The following is a 9,485-nucleotide window of genomic DNA, read 5'->3' as shown; positions in this document are numbered from 1 at the left end:
CGGGTTTTTTTATTTTTTAAGAGGGATTTAAAGTTCAGCACAGCTTTGACACCATGAGAGCAGCAGTTCTCGGGCACTCTGCGACCCGGCTCAGGGGCTCCTTTCCCCGCACGGGGGCAAGGAGTGGGGCTGATTTCTGACCCCTCCCTGGCTGTGGTTAGGGGAGCCGGGTAGCTTTGGGCCTTGGGAGCTGCTGGGGCTTTGGGGTGCTGCAGAGCCCCGGGGGTGCCGAGGGTAGAGTTGCCCCCATTTCCACATGCATCTAAAGAGTCTTCTAGACTGCATGTTACTCATGCTTAAAAAGAAAATAAAAATAATTAAAAAAAAAAAAAAGGCCAGAATAATTAAAACTTGCAGATGGAGAGGAAGAAAGAGGAAAGTGAATGGCAAGCCCAGATCCCAAAGGAGCAGGGGTAAAGGGGACAGACTTGGCTAAGTCCTCTCTTTTTTTTTTTTTTTTTTTAAATATAAAAAGGGGTGAGAAAAATCACTCGAGTGCTTGCACTTTCCCTTCACTCCCTCCCCGGAGCCACTCAGGCCAGAGGGGCCGCAGCAGGCAGGGATGCAGCCGAGCCCGGCGCAGTGCTCTGCGGGTGGGATGCTGGGGCAAGGCGGGGAGAACGCAGGAGGGGTGCTGGGGGGCAGCAGGGGAAGGAGCCGGGACCCTGCGGGCAGGAGGCAGCAGCAATCCCGAGCCGCCGCAGCAGCTGCGCAAAGCCCCATTTAAAGCCCAGCGGCGGGCGGCTGCCTTGGCTGGACAGCAGTCGGAGGATAGGTTAAGGTCCAACAGTTTTTCTTCCTTCTTTTTTTTTTTTTTTTCCGGAACACGAGACGTCAGAGAAGCAGGTCTCTCCAAGAAATGCCATTTCAATGATTTTAATAAGCAAAATAGGAAACAATTTTAATAACCAAAAACAGAAACCAGTCTGAATAAAACTACAATAGACCAGGTTTTTTAATATTTTTCATATCATAAGCAGGATTTGAAATTGATCCCTTCAGAACTTTACATGAAATAAAAACAATTTTTTTCCGCTGCTGCAATGTTTTGATTTCAACACAGTTGAATCAGTAAAAACCAAAGATCGTTTTCTGATGCATGACTAATATCCACAATATTTAAAACTGCAAGCACCATGCTGTTCATTACAATCTTGTTATTACTGTTAATTTATAAACTAATACAAACTTAAAATGCATCCGGCCAGCAGTGCCAGCTATCCTAAAAGGAAACTAAAAAATAAGTTTTCATTTTGGTATTTTTGTCAGTGCAACGTAAATCCTTTTACTGACCTGCAGGAGGAAAAAAAAAAAAAAAAGTAATAAAAACACCCATAAGACTCCCAACTACTACTACTATACAACTGCAAATAAATTTTGGCTAAAACTTTCACTCGCTGCGTAGGGAAGCAGAGAAGCAGATTACAAATCATTGCAAAAGAATACACTTAAAAGTTGCAGTATGTCTTCTCAAATAAAAGTTTTAGTTTTATATGCTTTTCCAGCCCACTCATCTACTGCTACCATTGAGAAACCTAACTCCATGGGGACACGGACCACTTGCTGCCGTGCGACTTGCCTCGTAACCAGGAGGGTGGCTTTTTCCCTATTTACTGAAAATGCAGGGGCAGCTTTTTCTGAAAAGGAAAATATGTCTCGCCCGTCCCTCGTTTCCTGAGTTTACAATCAGAAGGGAGGCTGCATGGCCAGGTCTAACCACTACAGGCTGGGAATCGTCCTGAAGGAAAGAGCTTCGCTGCCACTTTAAGGCATGCAGTAGGCTCTAGTGACCGATGAGAGTTTTTCCCTCTTAAGTTTAGGTTTGTCAATGCCATTCAGGCGTTTTTTCTTCTGCCCCAACAAACAAAAACCAAAATGAAAACTAAAAAAAATACAACTTAAAAGTGCACCAGATATACAAAGTTTTTTCTCTTTTTTTTTTTTTCTTGAATGCAAAATGCCCATAACTTCTTTTTAAGTATCTCTTTAATACCAAACAAACCGTATAACCAGCCTGCTGAAATGTTGTTTTTGTTTTTTGTTTTTCCTGTGCGGTTTGAAGTAGCAGATATTTACAAGCTAACAACCATAAAAGAAAAATAAGAGCAAAACCAACGAACAAAACTGCACAAGCAGTAAAAAGTTTTGATAACTTGTGATGCTTTTCTTATCGATGAAACAAAACAACAACAGAAATCTATGATCGATGATCAACATGCTAAAGTTAAACAAGAAAATGGTACAAAATAGAAATTATTACCATACATGTCCAGCATGCAGGATTAATATTTTTAATGCAGATTTTCGTATTTTTCTATATAATCAAGCAGGCAATAAAACTGATGAGTTTTTCTTTCTTTCCTTTCTTAGATTGAATGTCCCATCTGAGTCCTGTAACTTATTTCTCAAAGCAGGCAATATATGAAGAGTTTGCATATATTGTCCTTTTTATTTATTCTCTTTTTCCAAGCAGGTAAATTGTGCATGAGATGGTGCTGTATATGTCCTCTCTTTCCGAGCAGACAGTATGTTATAGATGGCTTGTTCATTGTCCTTTTTTATTATTATTCTCTTAAAGTCCATCTTGTTCTGCAAGCAAGCGATCTATAAAACGCTTCACTTGTCCTTTCCTCCTTTGCCTCTGCCTCGGTCCCTCTCTCTAACTCACAAACGAAAGTCAAAAAGTTGCACTTTACCTCTCCCATCCCCACCCCCAGCCTACTTTTCCCACAGCTAATCTAGAAGTCTGGATGCTGCAAAAAAATCAAGTCTCTATTTTTCTCTCCTTCTTTCTCTCTAGTCAAGCAGACAGATGGATGAAGATGTCAGAAGAGGATGGGAGCGGGGGGGAAGGTGATGGGGGTCGGGATTCAGGTGTGGGGTGGGTGTTTTTTTTGTTTTGTTTTTTTAATTATTTTTGTTAAGCACTCACATGAAGAACTCAGGGGAAGACGGGTTGTCACTGGTGGAGCCGGCCTCTCTGAAGCCATTGCTGGCAAGTTTCTCACACTTGAGCTTGTAGGCGTCTCTCTCTCTGGCGAGCCGGGTCACTTCTTGCTTGAGCTGTTCCACCTGCTGAATGAGCTGGGTCTTTTCATTCTCCAGGTGGTGTTTCTGCTGGACACGTTTGTACCTGCAGGACTGGGCATAGCCCCTGTTCTTCAAGGTCCTCCTCTTCTGCTTGAGGCGGATCACCTCGTCTTTGGTGAAGCCTCGGAGGTGCCTGTTGAGCTCCCTCACAGACATGGAGACCAGCTGGTCATCGGAGAACCGGTCTTCCACGCTGCTGGAGGGGGGATGCTGCTGGTGCGAGTTCTGGAGCTGCTGGGAGGAGTTGGAGGAGGTGGAAGGGGTGGGAGAGGCCTGGTGGTGGTGATGATGATGGTGGTGAGGGTGCCCGCTGCCGGCCAGGTCTTCATGAGTGACCGCGGGGTACTGGTGGTGGTGTTGGTGATGGTGATGATGATGATGGTGGTGGGCCCGGAAGCTCTCAAAGCCTTGCAGCTGCTGGGACACCTGGTGGGACCCAATGAGGGCTTCGACCGCGTCCTCCGGGGTGAGGTTCAGCGCCTCGGGGTTCATCTGCTGGTAGCTGTTGGCCATCCAGTACAGGTCCTCCAAGTGGGTCTTCTGCTCGGTAGGGCTGAAGCTGGGCGAGGAGGGCACAGAGCTGCAGGGAGTGCTGATGGGGGTGGACGAGACGGAGCCGGCAGGCTGCAGGCGGGTGCAGTGCCTGCCCGAGCGGTCGTTCCTGCCCAGGGGCTCCTTCTTCACGTCGAACTTCATCAGGTCGAAGTCGTTGACATACTCCATGGCCAGGGGGCTGGTGGGCAGCTCGGCTCCGATGCTGAGCTCTCCGGCCATCGCTGTCTTGGGGGCACCTCTCCGGGCGGAGGGGGCTGGAGACCTCACTCCAGCGTGCAGCCTGGCAGAGGGCTGGCCGCTCTCCTTTACTCCAAAGAAACTTGGCCTCGGCTTCCTCGCTTTCCTTTCCGCCGCTCCCCCTTCGGCCGCCTCCTTCTCCCGGCTTCTTGGGGCTTCTCGTTTCGGAGCAACAAAGCCCGAGGACGCCCGGCCGCCTGCTGCCTTTCGGTGCGGGCTCGCAGCGCACGGCGGGCTGCGGCAGCTCCTAGCACTCAGCCGCCGGGCTGCACGCCGAAAGGAGCAGCGGCAGCAGCAGGAGGGCAAAAGCAAAGCAAAACAAAGATGCTGCCTCCGGGTCGGCGCTGGAAGAAGGCCGGTGCGCGGCGTCTAACCCGTGCCCCCGTCCGCGGTTTGTAAGTCCGGAGCCTCTCCTCTCCCGGCGGCCGCGGAGCTCCGCAGCCTGCCGCAACTTTCCAGCCCGAGCGCGCTTCGGGCTTTGCACGGGAGTTTTCGGCGGAGCAGGGGAAGGGGAGGAGGGAAGAGGGAGGGGAAGGAAGGAGGAGAAAAAGGCGAAAAAAAAAAAAAAAAAAAGGAGAAAAGGGGGGACGAGGGGAGGAAAAAAAAAAAAAACAGGGCTCCGCTGGTAGCTGCCGCCTCCAGCGCTCGTTGTGCAGCTGTGCTTCGCAGCGCAGCCCCCCTTGGCTTCTTATACGGCCGTGCCCGCCGACAGCGCGGCGGGGGCCGGGGCCGGCGGCGGCCTCGCCAATGGCAGAGCGGCGGCGGGGCCGGGCCGAGCCGGGCCGGGCCGGGCCGGGCTGGGCGGCAGCGGCGGGGGCGGCGGGGGCGGGCGGCGCCGTGACAGCTCCGCAGCGCCAGCTGAGCGGCCGCCGCTCCCAGCCCCGCTCCTCCCGGTGCTCCCCCCCTCCCGCGCCACCGCCTCTTGTATTTATTTATTCTTATTTATTCCCGTCCCCCCCCCCCTCCTCTCACCCCTCTCTCTGTTCGTTTTCGGCCTCGGCAATCCGCAAAGGAGGAGGGCTCGGGGCCATCCTGCCCGTCCCTTTGTTCTAAATATAACAAAGTCCCTTCATGCCCGCTGCCGGCCCGGAGCGAATTGCGAGCGGTCAGTTTACCCCCAGCCCCCGCACACGCGGCGCCGCTTCCAACTTTATGGAAGCGGCCCCGGTGCGAGGGCATCGCAGGGAAATGCCCCAAAATGCCCCGAACGCGCCCCGGGTCCGGCCGGCAGCGAGCGCGGGGGCCGCGGGAGGTGCCCGGGGAGATGCGCGGGGAGCGGGGCTCGGCGGGGCTGACAGCTCTGCTCCGACAGCCGGGGAAACCCTCCCGGTGACGGGAAGCAAATCTCTCCCTAAAGTAAAGCAAAGGCATTGACACAGACAATTGCAAATACTAGGGAGAGAAGGGAGAAAATAGAATTACATTTCAGTTCTGAGGGGACCGTGTTTGCTTTCCTCCGCTCTTCCCCGAGTAAGTGACTGCATGCAAACGAGTACTCGACTTGTAAGGTTTTTTGGATTCTTTTTTTTTTTTTTTTTGGTTCGGTAACAGGATTTTCTTTTTTTTTTTTTTTTTTTTTTTTTTTGAACATTTTGTAACGATTAAGGGAGATTAAGGCTTCTTTTTACACTGTTTTTACGCTCAAACAGACAGAAAGTGCGACCCCAAGTGTCCTTTTGGAGAATAACAGACACATTTCACGGGGAAAAAAAACACCCGGGAAAAAAAAAAGGATCGGGGCTGCGCCCACCCTGCCCGGCCGCTCCGGACCTGCGGCTCCTCAGCATCCCAAATCCCCCCAGTCTAATTTATTTATCTCCCCCTAAAAACAAACAAACAAACAAACAAACAAAAAAGTTTTAAATCCTTTTTCTGTTTAGAAATTAATTAGAAAGGAACTGCCTTTCTGGTGCTGGGACAGAGAAAACGTTGCGAAAGTCCCCAAGCGGAGCCCCCCGGCGGTCCCTCCCTGCCGGACCCGAGGCCGTACGGGGGCGATGCCCGCAGCCTGGCCCCATTTGTCCCGCTGCCCCACAGCCCGGTAGGGAACCGCGGGGGCAAAGCCACGCAAAGTGCTCCCTTCCCCGAAAAGTTGCGGGTGGGACACCGGCAGCGGGATGGAGGGGGGACGTGAGAACCGGGGGTGGGGGTGGAACTGGATAAAATGTCCCTTTTATTATTATTGCAGGCGCTCCAGGGCTCAGTTTTGTGCGGCAATGCGCGGAAAGGCCGCCTGGTCTGCATTTTCCTCCCGAGCTTTGGAGGGCATTTAACTCTCGGTACGGCACCGCCTGGGTTCGGTGCACGTCGGTGCGCTCCGCACCCGCCGGCAATGCCCACGCGTGATTTTTCTGGGGCTGATTGAGCCTCTCCGGACCCCGATCCCGGCCGAGAAGAGGCTGCCCCCCCGGGGAGCAGCTGCCCGCCCTTTGCTGTCTCCTGCTCCTTGAGTGTGCGCGAACCCGCGTGAGACACCCCTTCCCGGGACACCCCCCACCTCCCCCGTGCACTCCCCGCCGGTAACGCGTGGGAGCTGCGGGCTCCGCACGGGCACCGCGCCCCTGGGTTCCCAGCGGTGACAAATCGGGGAAATCGCCGGGTTTTGGCCGGTAACGAGCGGCACGGAGAGGCGGAGAGCTGCGCGGTGCCCTGCCGGGGAGAGGCCGGGGCCGGGCATGGGGACAGAGCGGAGAGGGACAGGAGCTGCGTGGTCCCTGTCCCGCAACCGCTGTCTCCCCGGAGGCTGGGGGAGAGCCGGCAGCGTCCCTCGGAGGCCCGCAACAGTTATTATTTATGAGGTCCTGGAAAGTACATGGCGAGAGCTTTATTTTTACCTGCACATTAAACGGTATCGTGGGCAGGGATGTCGCCCAGCAGAGGGAAAGGGGACCCTGGCGAGCGCTCGGGAAGCTCAGAGGCAGCCCTGAAAAAATGTGCCATTAGATGGATAATACTTTTTTTTTTTTTTTTTTTTTTCCTGTCATAATTACTGAGGTATATTCACAAGGTGGAGCTACTGAAAGGCGGAGGAAGCATTGATCTGATTATCTCCTTGTCCGTACACACTCTGTCTCTTCTTAATCTTTTAAGCTGTGAATTGCAGACCGGTTCTGCGTGTCCATCATCATCGTCATAAAATTTCGGGGCACTTTCTGGGTCCATTTATTTGCTCTTCCATCTCTCGCTCACCCTCCAGAAAATATATCCCGCAAAACTTGCGGCGTTACACGGCTGGCTAAAAAACGAACCGCTTTGTGCCCGGAATCCCCGGTTAAAGGCCGATTTGTTTCTTGTAATGTTTTTAATTCAACCAACACAGGTTATTCTCCCTGAGATTTGTATGTTAGGGGGATCATCCTCCGTCCGATACATATTTTTTTATTTTAATTTTTTAATAAGGACTGGGGAAGAAATAATGTTGCTGGAGTAGAAGAAGAGGATTCCTGGGCTGAGCAGCCCGGGCAGAGTTTCCCTTCCTTGGGGCCAAGCCGCCACGCCGCGGGGCCGGGCGGCCGCGGGGATGCGCACAGAGGGGGCTCCGCGCATCCCCGGCCCTACGCGGCCGCCCGCACCCGAGGGGGCTCCGCGGGGCGAGCGGCTTACAGCGGCGAGTCCCATCTCTCCGTCTCTCCGTCCCTCCATTCCTCTGTCCCTCCGTCCCTCTGTCCCTCCGCTCCCCGCTCCGCACCCGCGGAGGCAGCGCCCCGCCGCTGGTGGCGGGGGACAGGCAGCACCTGCCCCAGGTGGTCGCGATTTTTTGGTTAATCGCGATCTACTCCCTACACCCAAAACTCCCTACTCCCTGCCACTCGAGCGGCTTTAATTTTTTTTCCTCCTCTCTGTTTTTCAAGATCCGTTTTTGAAGGTTAGTTTCGGACACGGAATGACTTCTCCCCGCTCTCCCTTCTCTCCCCTCGTCCCTTTCGCAAACTCCCGGTCAAAATCAGGAAGAGTTCAAACCAAACGGTAGTGTCATTTCAGATCAGCTCCATCCGGCATGTCCGCCCAGGGCAGGGCAGCGGAGGTCCTTGAGACGCTGAAATTTGAAAACTCGCCCTGAAAACTGGTACATATAGATGCCTACACGCGTGTGCTTTGGTAGAGCTTCTGCCTAAATTGTAGATTTTACATTTAAATGGGGAATAGCATTACGGTGGCATCCTAATCCCCAGTTCCTAGAAATAGCAGATCTAGGTAACTGATAAAAAAATGTAAAGACTCTTCTTTATGTATTTTCCACGCTTCTGGTTCTGTGAGAAACGCTCCGCAGTTTTGGTAGCTGACCACTACGTTTTTCCCAGAATTAGCTTTTTCGCCCATAACATTAGTGGGATATGTTGTCTGAAGTGGTAGTTTTGTTAACAAACAAACACATAAACCGAAATCACCCACGGCTGGCAGCCGGCACTGATGGAGAACAGGGGCATCACTTTTCTAATTCTTACCTCTCCCCTCTTGATTTTTAATTTCGCAAACTGCGGGCAGACACCGTGCTGTTTGTCAGGATATTTTTTCCCCTGTGTAAGCAGTGAGAGACCTGGTTAATCATCTATCGCAGATACATGTGCATGAGAAAGAAAAGTGTTGATGTTTGCTCGTTCGGGCTGATGGGAATGGCCCACGAATTTAGGATTAAATTACTAATGGCAATCATAAGGCTTTGTTTCCTCTCCCCCTCTCTTTTCTGCTGGGATTGTCAAAGTAAAGCGTACAACATTCTTTGGACAAAGTCTGCACAGTAGCTTTGCGGTATAAAATAAGCCATTGTACCGTCCTGGGTTAACTGGGACCTCTTCAGATTTTAGCCCGAACCAGTTAGGAGCGGGGCAAATCCCACTGCTAACTTTAGCTTTAGGTTTTCACAGGTGGACCTGTGGGCAGGACGCGGAGCAGCACTTCAGAAGGGTACGTTTCGTGGGGGTGCTTTTTTTTCCCCGAGGCTTCGCAGTGCCCAGCACTAAACCTCCGCCGGGAAGGGGGTTTGGGGAGGGATCGCCGTGTCCGGGAGGAGAATTCGGGTTTTGCTCCGTGCCGGGGGGGTCCCGCAGCATGAGTGCAGCCGGGCGGGAGCCGCGATGCGGGACGGCGCTTTGTAGGGCGTTGATTTGAGGGCAGCACGGCTGCTTAAACCCTCGAGGGTCGCGGCGGGGTGCGGGCGCGGACCTGAAGCCCCCAGCGGGCCCGTGTCCCCCCTCCTCCCCCCCGCAGCTCAGCACCCGGCCCCGGGCTCTCCTCGCCCCGCAGCCGCCGCCGCAGTCGCTGGCTGCCCCCGTCCGAGCATCGCTGGAGAGGCTGGGACGGGGCTGGGGAGCAACTCCTGCAGTGTAGGTTGGGGATGGCATCGCTCTGCCCCCCCCCCCAGACATCCCCTAGAGCACCCCAGCCCTCCAGCTGCTCCGAGTGGGGGTGCCCCGGAGGGCTGGGGGGGGAAGCTCGGGGGGATGCAGGACACAGGCAGCGAGGAACCCCGGGGTCTGTGGGGGGCTGCAGAGGGTGCAGGGGTGCCTTGCTTCCCTCCTTTCTGAGCTCTTGCTCAGTGCAGCCCCTCGCTGGCACCCTCTGCAGTTTGCTCGGGGTCTGGCTGCAGAGGGGGGGTGCCCCCG

General features: G+C 53.5%; 1 protein-coding gene across 1 annotated transcript; it reads right to left on the bottom strand.

Moving 5' to 3' along the window:
- Positions 1 to 860: 860 nt before the first annotated feature.
- MAFB (MAF bZIP transcription factor B) lies at positions 861 to 4,444 on the bottom strand. The gene has a single exon (XM_082773667.1). It carries the CDS (start codon positions 3,862 to 3,864, stop codon positions 2,929 to 2,931), a length of 936 nt encoding a protein of 311 aa, XP_082629793.1. The 5' UTR covers positions 3,865 to 4,444; the 3' UTR covers positions 861 to 2,928.
- Positions 4,445 to 9,485: the final 5,041 nt, after the last annotated feature.

Source organism: Aythya marila (genome assembly GCF_965140915.1).
Source record: "Aythya marila genome assembly, chromosome: 16".
NCBI lineage: Eukaryota > Metazoa > Chordata > Aves > Anseriformes > Anatidae > Aythya > Aythya marila.
The sequence above is the reverse complement of the archived record's forward strand: the minus strand, read 5'-3'. Positions and strand labels throughout refer to the sequence as shown.